Source organism: Anabas testudineus, chromosome 18, assembly GCF_900324465.2.
Source record: "Anabas testudineus chromosome 18, fAnaTes1.2, whole genome shotgun sequence".
Taxonomy (NCBI): Eukaryota; Metazoa; Chordata; class Actinopteri; order Anabantiformes; family Anabantidae; genus Anabas; species Anabas testudineus.
Window position 1 is genome coordinate 6183051 of NC_046627.1, and position 14425 is coordinate 6197475.

General features: G+C 42.3%; 1 protein-coding gene across 1 annotated transcript in view; it reads left to right on the forward strand.

Moving 5' to 3' along the window:
- Positions 1-13150: 13150 nt before the first annotated feature.
- LOC113155808 (NACHT, LRR and PYD domains-containing protein 12-like) overlaps positions 13151-14425 on the forward strand; it is a gene marked incomplete at its 3' end in the record, with an annotated part of 144181 nt that continues 142906 nt past the window's right edge. Inside the window, 3 exon segments of the mRNA XM_033326757.1 lie at positions 13151-13867; positions 14014-14178; positions 14181-14354. Of these exon segments, the coding sequence (XP_033182648.1) occupies positions 13831-13867; positions 14014-14178; positions 14181-14354 (376 nt within the window).

Consider the following 14425-nt stretch of genomic DNA (forward strand, 5'->3'; position numbering starts at 1 on the left):
TTTAGTTTGTGGTTTTCTTTCTCTACTGAGACAGAAGAAAGTTTACGTGGGTTTAAAAATAACAGTGATAAAATATTTAATGTAAATAACATCAAGCATCAGCTCATCTGAATCTACAGAATCATTTCATTTTGACAAGAAGAGCTAATTCAGTTTAATCTCCATCCTCTAAGACAAACACTAATAGAACTCAACTACTCATGTGGAGGAAGTAAGCAGTGTTCACAGGGTTCAAACACTTCATGGTATCAGCTACACATGTTACACCATGAAAAGGGAGAAAATCAGGACATATGACGCACACGGACTTCACTCTATGGCGTCTTTATCCAGAATCATTTTACAAAACATAACAAACATGGAAGCAAGCATTTTCCACAATATGTCTACTGACATTACATTATACGTCAGAACACCCTCAAATTCTGTCCCTTATACACAAAATGTACATATAATATCATTCCACTCTCTCTCATTATGTTTTTAAACAGTAACAACCAAACAAGAAATTCACAGAATATTATGTGAATTTCACATCCTGTTAAATTTCCCTTTATCCTGTCAGATTTAGCTGCTAAATTACTTTTAAACAACATTTTACATATAGTAACAATAACATAAATATGTTTTAATACACACATACAACATTTACATTTCAACATTCCACCACGTGTAGAGCTAACGGCGCACATTGAGCTAACCATGCCTGTTGACACCGTCTACAACCTGGGTGCTAATACCTCCATTACGTTTGTAATAAGTCCCATTAACCCGAATGTGCAATAAACTCAATTTCTTCTACTTTACTATACATGTAGACATTCTTTATGGCCTATCCATACCGTTTTACACCTACATTTATCACACATTACACACACAACACAGCGCATTTTTACTAGTTATTACACTGAACGTACATTGTGCCACACTTGCTAGCTTACTAGCTACTTCCATCGTTACATAAACAAACTATGTCGTACACACAGTTATTCAAACAGTTATTAACGTTATAAAACTTAAATCAACATTTACTTACTTACTGAACATTTATACAAAACTTAGAACAGTTTCAAATGCCTGAAAAGGGAGAAAATCAGGAAAGATGACGCACACGGACTTCACTCTATGGCGTCTTTATCCAGAATGAAGCTACCGCGGCGATACTCCCTCTACTGGATACTCAGGTATAACTAATTAATTAATGGATGAACTCACCCAGCAGGTTCAGCTAATTCCCTGCTTTATCACAGACTACACTGCTATTTTCTATATAAGGAATTGCATTTCTGTCTGGAACATTAACCTCTTTCTAATACATATTTTAACTGTTTTAAAGGAAAGCAAACTGCACAAATAAACTCATATTATTCAAACTTTAACAATACTGTACTAAACTTCATCATCGATTACCCTATACTAATTTCCATCAGCTACACACACTTTGGGGATTTGTTCTCTCACCTGCTGAACTGTGTGGTTGTTGTCACAGTAGTGAATGTTGGACTCAGGTGCTCGTAGCTATGAAGAGAAATGAGGAAGTGGATGTCCACAACATCCAACAAACCAGAGGAAGAATGACGGGAGCTTATAAAGGGATGGGGACAAACAGGTAAAACAAATCCATGATTAGTGAGCAGGTGAGTGCAGGAAGAGGAAGTCCATATATGGGTTACCAGGAATTGACAGGGGAGTGGGATGAGGCCAGGTGGAACAAACAAAAATAAAATCAACTGACAGGACAAAGGGAGGAACTGTAACAGTTTCTTTATGCTGTGAACTTTTTTTTTCCTTTCTGTTCTAGTAGAAACAGATCATGTCACATTGATCTATCTGCTTACACTAAACCTCCTACACAGTAGATTCATCATCAATTCAGACTGTCCATCATTTCCCTCACCCAACTCATGTGACATACATGTGACATGTATTATGCTGCTCAGGACCTTCCACATGAACTTAAGGACCCTGTCTACATCCTGGAAAAAATCTGAGCCATATAAGAGGAGACCAGGGCAGAGTCGGGACGGGTCAAGAGAGAACATCTTTTGAAAGAAGCTCTGACCCGCTGGACCACCCCAGATAGAAAACATGGAGAACTGTTTCACACGTTTGTTGAAAACTGTATGAATCTATATTGTTGTACGTGAAATTACAGCTCTCAGCAAAATGCTGTGGGTTTACAGCTATCGGACACTTTTCATGCTAATGTGAACTGTGACCGGTTAAATCCACTTGTGCCATATGTGCGAAGGCAGCTCACATCACTTTCTCCCGGGGTAATGGTTACGACTTAGTGAATGCACGTGGTTAATGGAACTACGAGGGGATATCTGGCATGTTTTTTGTGGCTTTTACAGAGGTCACCAGTGCGTTGAATCAGCATTAGCGATATTTTCCCCATGACTGACGAGCCCATCAGCGTCCTCTTTAGTAGACCTCCAATTCCATCTAGGGCACCCTTGCCATGGCTTGATCGAAGAAGTTCCAGGTTTCTGATTTAAACCCCCGCTGTTGCACCATGGTCATATTTGGATAGGAAGTCAAGAATTGGGCATAGATGAGTCCATAATGCTGCTGGACCTTTCTCCTCCTGATTGGCTGATTGTGGCAAAGGACTCATGTTCTTCCACTCCAAAAACATGTAGAACTCCAGTGTGAAGTGTTGCCTGCTGCTGGTTCGATGCAAAGTGTAGAGTTTGGATTTCAGTGGAGTGCTTGCAGCATAGTTTTCTGAAAAATCCACATGAATAAGCACTCATGGTCTATCATGTCTGTAATGGATGACAGGAGCCCCCAGAAGGGCCGCATACGAGATGCTGCAGTGAGAAATCTCAATGAGGAATCTCCTATGCAGATTTCTCACGGTGTCATTTAAGAACCTTTTCTGTTTCTTTATTTTTCCTCTCCGACCAACGTCAGGACTCTGGGGTGGAGTAAGCTGGTTCTCTGTCACTGTATTTAAACTTCAGTATTTAAACTTAAGTATTTAAACTTAATTAAATAATCTAGCCATAGGGGTTGCAAGCCAGTGACTTCTGTGCCGGTCCCAAGCCCGGATAAATAGAGAGGGTTGCGTCAGGAAGGGCATCCGTTGTAAAAATTGCCAAAATAACCATGCGAATCATCCACAAGACTTTCATACCGGATCGGTCGAGGCCCGGGTTAACAACGACCGCCACCGATGCTGTTAACCTACAGGGTGCCGGTGGAAATTTGACTACTGTTGGTCGAAGACAGAGGGGAGGCAGAAGGGTTCGTGGTCAGAGAGAGAAGGGAAAAGGCAGGAACATAGATTTGAGAATAGGGACTCTTAACGTTGGTACGATGACAGGGAAAGGCAGAGAGCTGGCAGACATGATGGAGAGAAGAAGGGTAGATGTTCTGTGTGTGCAGGAGACAAGGTGGAAGGGCAGCAAGGCACGTAGTATCGGAGGAGGATACAAACTGTTCTACCATGGTGTTGATAGGAAGAGAAACGGGGTAGGAGTGATCTTGAAGGGGGAGTTTGTGAACAATGTTCTAGAGGTGAAAAGAGTCTCAGACAGGGTGATGAGCATAAAGCTAGAAATTGAAGGGGTGATGATGAATGTAGTCAGTGGGTATGCGCCACAGGTTGGCTGTGAGTTAGAAGAGAAGGAGAGATTCTGGAGTGAGTTTGATGAGGTCATAGAGAGTATCCCCAGAGGAGAGAGAGTTGTTGTTGGAGCAGACTTCAATGGGCATGTTGGTCAGGGCAACAGAGGTGATGGGCAGGTTTGGTGTGAAGGAAAGGAATCTGGAAGGACAGATGGTGGTGGACTTTGCTAAGAGGATGGAAATGGCTGTAGTCAACACTTATTTCCAGAAGCGAGAGAAACATAGAGTGACATACAGAAGTGGAGGTAGGAGTACGCAGGTGGACTACATCCTATGTAGACGAGGTCATTTGAGAGAGGTTAGTGACTGCAAAGTGGTGGTAGGAGAGAGTGTAGCCAGACAGCACCGCATGGTGGTGTGCAAGATGACTCTGGAGGTCAGGAAGAAGAAAAGAGGGAAGTCAGAGAAGAAGACCAAGTGGTGGAAGCTAAAGAATGAAGAAACTTGTGAGGAATTCAGGCAGAAGTTGAGACAGGTTCTGGGTGGTCAGGATGAGCTTCCAGATGACTGGGAAACCACAGCAGAAGTTATTAGGGAAACAGGTAGGAAGGTGCTAGGTGTGTCATCTGGAAAGAGGAAAGAAGGTAAAGACACTTGGTGGTGGAATGAGGAAGTACAGGAATGCGTCCAGAGGAAGAAGTTAGCTAGAAGGAAGTGGGATGTAGAAAGGACTGAGGAAAGTAGACAGGAGTACAAGGAAGCGCAGCGTAGAGTGAAGAGGGAGGTGGCAAAGGCCAAACAGAAAGCTTACGATGAGCTGTATGACAGGTTAGACACAAAGGAAGGAGAGAAGGACTTGTACAGGCTAGCCAGACAGAGAGATAGAGATGGGAAGGATGTGCAACAGGTAAGGGTGATTAAGGACAGAGATGGAAAGGTGCTAACAACCCAGGAGAGTGTGCAGAAAAGATGGAAGGAGTATTTTGAGGATCTGATGAATGAGGAAAATGACAGGGAAAGAAGAGAGGAAGATGTTGATGTTGTGGAGCAGGAAATAGCAGAGATTGGAAAGGATGAGGTGAGGAAGGCTCTGAAAAGGATGAAGAGTGGAAAGGCTGTTGGTCCTGATGACATACCTGTGGAGGTGTGGAAGTGCTTAGGAGAGACAGCAGTGGAGTTTTTAACCAGTTTGTTCAATAGGATTCTAGAGAGTGAGAAGATGCCTGAGGAATGGAGGAAAAGTGTTCTGGTTCCGATCTTTAAGAACAAGGGTGACACGCAGAACTGCAGCAACTACAGAGGAATAAAGTTGATGAGCCACACAATGAAGCTGTGGGAAAGAGTAGTGGAAGCCAGGCTTAGGAAGAAGGTGGAGATTTGTGAGCAGCAGTATGGTTTCATGCCCCGTAAGAGCACCACTGATGCCATTTTTGCTTTGAGAATGTTGATGGAAAAGTACAGAGATGGACAGAAGGAGCTGCATTGTGTCTTTGTAGATTTAGAGAAGGCGTATGACAGGGTGCCGAGGGAGGAGCTGTGGTACTGTATGAGGTCGTCGGGAGTGGCAGAGAAGTACGTCAGAGTAGTTCAGGACATGTATGAGAGAAGTATGACGGTGGTGAGATGTGCTGTAGGTCAGACAGAGGAGTTCAAGGTGGAGGTGGGACTACACCAAGGATCAGCTTTGAGTCCCTTCTTGTTTTTTATGCTGATGGACAGGCTGACAGATGAGGTCAGACAGGAATCTCCCTGGACAATGATGTTTGTGGATGACATTGTGATTTGCAGTGAGAGTAGAGAGCAGGTAGAGGAACAGCTGGAGAGGTGGAGGTTTGCTCTGGAAAGAAGAGGCATGAAGGTCAGTCGTAGTAAGACAGAATACTGTTACGAACAGACTGACTGGGACCAAACAGGTAAGAACAAAAGGATATTTATTAACAAAAAGGGCAGGGGACACAGGGAACTAACCAACACTAACAAAGTATCAACTAAAAGAGACCCGAACACACGGTGGACAAATACCAACAAAGCATAATCTGACAAAGTAGCAACTAAAAACCTACGCACTAATGCGGACAAAAACCAACTAATAAACTAAACGTACAAAGTAACAAACAAAAATCACTGCACAAGGCAGGAGAACATTAACAGACAGACAAACCAACAGTACAAAGTATCAACTCAAAAAACACAGCGTGAACACAGACCAAACAATTCAAACTGACTAACAAAAACAGACAGGGACCTCACGGACAAACGAACAAACAAACTGACCAGATTTAGGAGTAGTGTGCAGCATGAATGACAGAAGTGAATTCAATGTGTGAATGAGCGTCAATGAATGAGCAACAAACCAGCAATGAGCAGAGGACGGACGGGAGCTTATAAAGTGGAGGGATGCACAGGTGAACTGAATGAGTCAATTAGTCCGGTGAGTGGGAGTGGAGAGTAGAGGAAGTCCATATGTGGGTGTGGCAGGAGGGTGAGACACAGAACCAAACATAACAGACAGGGGCAGAGGGAGGAATCGTAACAAATACATGTGTCTGAACGAGAGGGATCTAGGTAGAAGCGTTAGGTTACAGGGGGCTGAGGTGAAGAAGGTGCAGGAGTTTAAGTACTTGGGGTCAACAGTTCAGTGTGATGGGGAGTGTGGAAAAGAGGTGAAGAGGCGAGTGCAGGCAGGTTGGAGCGGGTGGAGGAAAGTGTCAGGAGTGTTGTGTGACAAAAGAGTGTCAGCAAGACTCAAAGGAAAGGTGTACAAGACAGTGGTGAGACCAGCTCTGCTCTATGGGTTAGAGACGGTAGCAGTGAGACAGAGACAAGAGGCTGAGATGGAGGTAGCAGAGATGAAGATGTTGAGGTTCTCCTTAGGAGTGACCAGGTTAGACAGAATAAGGAACGAGTACATCAGAGGGACGGCTCACGTTGCCTGTGTTAGCGACAAAGTCAGAGAGGCCAGACTGAGATGGTTCGGACATGTTCAGAGGAGGGATAGTGAATATATTGGTAGAAGGATGTTGGAGATGGAGCTGCCAGGCAGGAGGACAAGAGGACGACCAAAGAGGAGATATATGGATGTCTTAACAGAGGACATGAGGTTGGCTAGTGTTAGGGTAGAAGATGTTCATGATAGAGTGAGGTGGAAAAGGATGATTCACTGTGGCGACCCCTGATGGGAAAAGCCGAAAGAGAAGAAGATTTAAACTTAATTAAATCCAATTAATTGACTGGAATTAGCAAGAGAGATCATATTTCTCCGTTAGCTTCTCTCCATTGGCTCCCTGTAAAATTCAGAATTGAGTTTAAAATTCTTCTCCTCACTTATAAATCCCTTAATAATCAGGCTCCATCTTATCTTAAAGACCTCATAGTTCCATATCTTCCAAGCAGAACTCTCCGTTCTCAGACTGCAGGTTTACTTGTGGTTCCTAGAGTTTTCAAATGTAGAATGGGAGGCAGAGCCTTTAGCTACCAAGCTCCTCTCCTGTGGAACCAGCTCCCAGTTCAGGTTCTGGAGGCAGACACCCTCTCCACATTTAAGACTAGACTTAAAACTTTCCTTTTTTATGAAGCTTATAGTTAGAGATGGATCAGGTGACTCTGAACCATCTCTTAGTTCTGCTGATATAGGTTAGTCTGCTGGGAGACCTCTACTGATAAACTGAGCTCCTCTCCTCTCTCCTTTCTCCTGTATCAATGCAAATGCCACCATTGCATGTCATTAACTTTGTGTCTTCTCTCTCTTTTAGTTGTGTTTCCTCCTCTCTGTCTCCCTCTCTCTGTACTTTTCTGCAGGTATCCTGGAGCTGTACATCTCCAGAATCCAGTTCACCTGCCCAATGTTCTTGATGCTTGTTGTTGTCTTTATTGCCTGCTGTTCTTTTCTCTCTTCTCTTTCCACTCACCCCAACCGGTCGAGGCAGATGGCCGCCCACTATGAGCCTGGTTCTGCTGGAGGTTTCTTCCTCTAAAGGGAGTTTCTTCCTCTCCACTGTTGCCTAAAGCTTGCTCAAATGGGATTGTTGGGTTTTCTCTATAATTTTTTGTATAAATATTTTCTGTAAGGTCTTAAACCTTACACTGTAAAGTGCCTTGAGATAACTTCTGTTGTAAATTGGCGCTATACAAATAAAAAAATTGGATCCTCATCATGGATTCATTCATCAATAAAAATCAGTCCAGGACACAGATTTAAAGGTACAATATGTCAAATCAGACAGCTTCTCATAATGTTTTGCTTCATCCAACTAAAAATCCAAAAACCTCCCAAATATCAAAGTTATTATTGTAAAAAAGCAGCAAATTTTGCCATTGAAGAACCTGAAATCATCAATATTTGGTCATTTTCTTCATTATCAGTAGACAATTATTAGTGGACACAAGTCAGGTATTTATTCAGGGAGACTGTGGGTTAGATAGAATCTGGAAATAGATGGTATGTTTTGTCCATTTGAAAGATAAATCTGTAAAGAGAAAGTTCATATTTGAAACTTGAAGTTCGAGAAAATAACAGAACCAAGCTGTAAATGAGTCGGTGAAAGTTATTTTTACTGTAATGTAACTTTAATCATATGTATTGAAATGTCTTTGAATACATCATGATTTCTATTCCACCCACACAGAGCTGTCTCTGTCTCACTTTGGTTCACTCAGTCAGCTTCTCATATGTGTAACGCCAACTTTAAAGTAAGTCTATACGCCCACTAGTGCCTGTTGTAAATTCAACATCAGTACGTCACATTTCAGCTTCAGCTGTTAGCTTTACATTTACTATTCTGTCTTTCAAATGGAAACAACTCTGTTGTGAATATTGTTGAACATTGTCCTGTGTCATTCTGAGTGTACTACTCTGCATTGAACACTAGATGGAGACTGTCTCTACATGAAACACAGCAGAACCACTTTGTACAGTGACCTGATGGAAACACAGAGATTCTTTCTGGTTTTATGGAGGAAGACAGAGTCGACTGCGTGTGGTTTAAGTTTGTGTTTAGAAAGTGCTCCACCAGCTTCTCTGCTACACAGAACTTCACAAACGTCCACTGTGCTTGTTTGAGCTGCAGCATTAACCAGAGGAACGTCCACACAGGCTTTCTGCTGTTATAGGACAGCCTCACGTTCACCAAGCAGCTTCACTGCTGTTCCAGAGACAAACACACTGAACTCCACAAACTCAGCGGAGTCTTCAACCTTCAGGTTCACAGTGTTGATGAGTTCAGGGTCACCTCTCCTTGTCCCCCTCCAATTCCACATCCATATGTTCCAGCATGGCTGATGTTGACACTCTGCAGAATCAAAGACACTTCTCCATCCTTCATCTCTGGATCTCTCAGCTTCACTCGGCCACAATAAGACGGATGCTGCTAGTTTTCTTGTGAGTGGTCTCGGTGAAAGTAGACACAGTGATCAGGCTTCAGGTCTGGTCTGCTCCACACCACCAGTGAGGGGATCCACACACCAAAGACTGGCATCGTCTCCAGGCGTCTCTGTTAGCTCTTGTGGTCGTACATAAAAGACAAAAAGCAGAGTTACAGATTTTACAGAAATACTTTTTTCCCAGTTTATATCAATAAAACATGTTTCAATTCCATCTGAAGAACACGTGAAATCTCTGGTTGTTAGAAATTGTTAGTCTGCTTCATTTTCTGCATTCGTTTGGCCAAATGATTATTTTAGACTATTTGAAAAGTTCATCTTTTTCTTTTGTATTATTCTTATTATTAATATTATTCTTCTAACACATATCTGTTTGACTCTGACTCATTCTGAACTTGGACTGTTTCCTTTCTCGCCCTCTTTTACAGGGATTTTACCTTCACTGTCTTTGGTTTAAATAAACCTTTTACTTTATCTCACTCCTTACTTGGGTCCTACTAACACAGGCTACAGCCACAACCACAGCAACACCGTCATCCCATCATGGTCACAGGTAGCCTAGAACCCCTCTCAGCTGGCCTGAGCAGCATCTTCTGACCAACAATAAGAGCTGGTTAATGAGCTCTGTTTACTGATCCTGCTGTCTGAAGGTGAATACGTGCACTCGGTGTCCAGTGAGGGTCTATTGCAGAGGCAACAATACAGGTCAGCCTTTCTACAGATCAGACATTTTGCAGGTGGAGCTCAGAAACCAGAATTACCAAACTGTAGTTGTATGTTTCCACCAAGCAGCCAAATGATCTGTGTTGTTAACAGAACTCAGTGTAGAAAACATCTGAACAGCAGCTTCACTGCTGATCGTCGCTGTTGTTGGTTCAAATATCAAATAGTGGTTCAGACAAGACGTCACTAACTAATGTTAACTCCATGATTTAAACTGATGAGAGGCCAAAGTTCAAGTCCCACTCTGCAGGTTTGTGGGGAAACTGCCTTTAATCCTCCACAGATGGCCGCCCACCCTGAGCCTGGTTCTGCTGAACGTTTCTTCAGTTAAAGGGAGTTGTTCCTCTCCACTGTCTCCTAGTGCTGCTCAGATGGGATTGTTGGGTTTTTCTATCATTCTCTATAGTTGATTGTTGTATTTTGTAAAGTGTCGTACACTGTAAAGTACCTTGAGATGAGTTCTCCTGTGATTTGGTGCTATATGCAGTTCATTTTAACTGAATTGAATTCTGTCTTCTTGTTAAAACATCCTGACGGCCCCTTCTGACCAGCTGTGACATTTAATCCACAAACAGCTAGGGCTCATGGGAAATGGTGTTCTTAAAGGCAGCTCCAAACCTATGAAAACACCAATATGAGGTCATTTCTCAGTAACCTGCTGTACTTATCTAGTATCTATCCAGGAATAAATTGTTGACTTGGTTCCAGACTTGGTGGTAAGACTTTGGTTTGTGGACCAGGGAGGAAACAGCCTTTTCTTCCCTCGTATGTTGAGCTCCTACCCTCTAGACAGGGGCGTCACACACTCAACATGTTTGATTTGTTGTCTCTTCATCTTCAGGACATATTCCCAGAGAATAATGAGTCTGTTCCCCTCAGCCCTGACTGTGGATTTAGTTTAGTTTAAATACATGAAGCACAGAACAGAACAGAGCTTTCAGACCTGAATCAACATTTTTCTGGAAAACACTTGTTCTCTGTACGTTTCCGGTTTTTAATCATCTGCAACTGTTCAAACATCATTTCACCTCAAACATGTCAAATAAAGAGTTTAAAGTCAGAGAAGAGGACGATGTTTTACTGAAAATGCATCTGTCCTCTTCTTATTTTAGTTGTTTTTTAAATGGAGTTCTGAACTGAGAACAAAGACACAGAAACATGAGGTTTTCTGACTTGTTTTTGTTCTTTTCTGACCTCAGAGCTGTGAAATGGACCAGACTTCATTCACAAAACATGGAAAATAACTAAACTGAGCTTTTAGCTGAATGAAAACACGTGTAAGAAGAAGTTTCTCTACAATCCCTCCAACGCTTGGAGGATGCTGACGTGTCATATTGAACATTTGAATTTGCTGTAATAAAATTCAGCATCAGCTTCTTCCAGCTGTTTTTCTCTCCACATGTGTGAAGCAGCTGTTTTCCGAGTCCCAACACAAATGTTCTCCTATGTGAACATCAATACTGATCAGTACATATTGATCCTGATGATCAGTGTGAATCTCAGTGTGATGTAGTGTTGTAGTGAGTCAGTGTGACCACTGGAGGGCAGTAAATCCTCAGATTATTTCTCCATCAGTCAGTTCAGAAACAACAATCTGACTATTGATCAGTATTGACAGCAGGTTATTGATCATTTCCATCAGATTTTCCTGACTGATCACTGAGGTTTTCCAGAGGGAGAGAGCTGAGGCACAGATACTGCAGCAGGTCAAAGGGACAGGTGAGTCCAGGTGTTGTAGGAACTACAGGAAGTGAGTTCCTGTAGTTTGGCTGATGATCAACACATCAACAGTTCAGGTGGTCGACTTTCAAACCTCAGTGTCTGAGTCCAGTCTGAACGCAGGTTTAGATTAGAGCTCAGAATCAGTGGGACTTGAAGTTTCTGAGATCATCGTCTGTGACGTCCATCACAGAGAAACGTCCAGGATTTACTGAGACCTGGTTTGAATGTGACGGTTTTCTAGGTGACAGGAGGTTTGAGGTTCAGTCCTCGTCAGTTTCCCTCTTTAGCAACAACATGTGAGGTCTGCACCGTGTTTTTCTAAATGTCTACAGGCACTTTTAGAAAAGCTCCACGTGTAGAATGAGCTCTTTTTATTTCTGATGTCAGGAGAAGATGCTGCTGTTTAGTTCCACGTTACATTTAGTGACTTTGTTCCTGCTCCACTCAGATTAGTGTTCATTAGCACAGCTGTGGTGCTGACACCTGGTTTTCTGAGACCAGGTTCAGAGCTGTTTAGCTGTGTCCCTCTGTTCTGCTGTGTTCACTGTTCATTGGTTTGTGTGGGATAAACCAACAGTGGAGCTTTGTTGCCATGTTTAAATGTTCTTCTCTGTTCTAATCCTCATGTCTGCTGTGCTGTCTCTGGACTTTTACTGAGACCTGGTTTGAATGTGACGGTTTTCTAGGTGACAGGAGGTTTGAGGTTCAGTCCTCGTCAGTTTCCCTCTTTAACAACAACATGTGGGGTCTGCACCGTGTTTTTCTAAATGTCTACAGACACTTTTAGAAAAGCTCCACGTGTCATGCCTTTCAGTTCATAAGTAATAAATTAATAACAATAAGTTGTGACAAAGGCAGCTAAAAAGTATTATAGTATTGTTCTTAAAATTTATCAGAGTGAGAGTTGTGTATTTTAGTTGATCTTTGTTAAGATAATTAGTAGCAGAGTGAGCGCTCTTTCCACTCTGTTCAATAGAACAGCTTTGACGTATTTTCTCCCTCTGTAAATTAAACTAGTTTAGTTTCCACAGTAAAACAAACTGGTTCATGTTTATGCTGAGTGTGATTTATACGTTTGTGCCTTGGAAAGCATTTGTCTTTGTAAGTATTAACATGTTTATTGTCATTAGAAGTATGTTAGTTGTTACCTGTTACATGTGATAAATTACTGTGCGTGTTATTATAATTAGCTTCATTCAAGTCAAGCTAGTGTGTGAGAGTGTAACATACGAAATGTGTAACGATGTGTATTATTGTTAATTTAGTTTCTGTTTCTTTCAGTTACAATATAAAGTAAAGATAGGATAAAGTGTAGTTGAGATCAATGAACTCCTCCAGTAAAGACAAGGAAAGAAAGTCTCCTACTTTTTGTTTCTAGTTACACTAAGTTCACGTGTTGTTCACGGCCCGTCGGGTTTTTTCCTCTCGTCTCTTGATTCAGTTTCATTCAGTAACTCTTCTCACTGTCAGCTCCAGCTCTGTTGACTCTAGTGCAGCTAATGTCCAGTCAATAATGTCCTAATTAACTATTATAACTTTGAACAATGTTTTTTATGTTCACACACCTGAGTCTGAGACTAGAGTCCTGATGAGTGTAGAAACTTCATGTGTCTGTCTCTGGAAAAAAAAGACAGTAGAAGTAGATAATACAGAGTTCAGAGTGTTGAATGAAATGAAAAAAGACATGTTGAAAAAAGACTCTGGCTGGAAGTGAAAGAACCAAACTAGTCCAGAAACCTGTTCAACTGGTTTTTCTCCTCTGACTCTCATGTTTAGTGTAGTTTGTTGTTTTTCCTCCTTCACCACTGAATACAGGACGGACACATGTAGAATCAAACTTTGTTCTGTGTCTGAGTCCGAACTCAGTCCCATCTGAACATACTGATCTGATCTATGTTTGGATTCAGCTGCTGCTTTATTTCTTTATCCAAATGGAGATTTTCAGCTGGAACCAGGAACTGAACTTAGTGAGGAAATGAACTGGTTTGTGTCGTTATAGCAACAAGAATAGAAATGAAGTGGGACTCCACAGAAAGAGGAGCTGGTCCAGACCTGTGTGTGATGTTCTGATCCAGTTTTTGTCAGGATGAAGACTGAAATCTGAAACTTGATCCTTCAGATCAGTTTTTTCTCTGTGTTTGTTTCTTTCTCTTCTCTGATTGGATGAACTTCAGGCCTGTGGTTGACCTCAGAACAAAGTCAGTGAACTCTGAGGAACCTGCTGAACCTGTTTGTTTACGTTCCAGCAGCTGCTTCTCTGGAAACATCTTAAAGAGAAACAAGTTTCTCTGAGTGTCGCTCGATGATCATGAGGAGGAAAGTGACAACTGGCTGTGAACTGACGTCCTGAAGCTGTTTCTGAAGCTGCTCTTAGTTTAGGAAGAAGCAGGTTGAAGGAGACTTTGTTGTTGTTGGAGTTTCTACAGGAAGATGAAGATGTTGGTGGTGTTTGTGATCCTCGTGCACGGTAAGAGAAGCTTCCTCCCTCTGATCTGACTGATCCAACCTTTTCAATCTTTGTTTCATTCCTCTTTAACTCTTTAACTGATGGACCAGTACTGATACATGAAATAAGGCTGCTGAGATTGAGCCTCTCTGTCTGTGTCCTCACAGTTTCCCAGCATGCCTCAGCTGTGGTCTTGTATGAGGGGGACCACTTCCTGTTGCCCTGTGAGTTTCACACTTTTGAACTGGACGACCCCACAGTGGTGTGGAGCCGCTACGATCTCAGTCCTTCAACCGTCCACCAGTGTCAGAAGAAAGGTGATGACCTTAAAAACCAAACCAGCTTTACAGAGACCGAACATCGATGAGGACTGACGCCCTGGAAACTGGAGACCTGAGTCTGAACCTGACAAAACTGCAGCTGTCAGACAGTGGAACCTACACCTGTTCCGTCAAAGTATTTGGATGGGGAGAAGTGGGTCGGAGAGATGTCCAGCTGCAGGTCAAAGGTCAGTAACAAACCACAAAATCTACTCTAGATACAGGTCAGAGGTCATGTTGTTCTTTATGTTCTCCACAG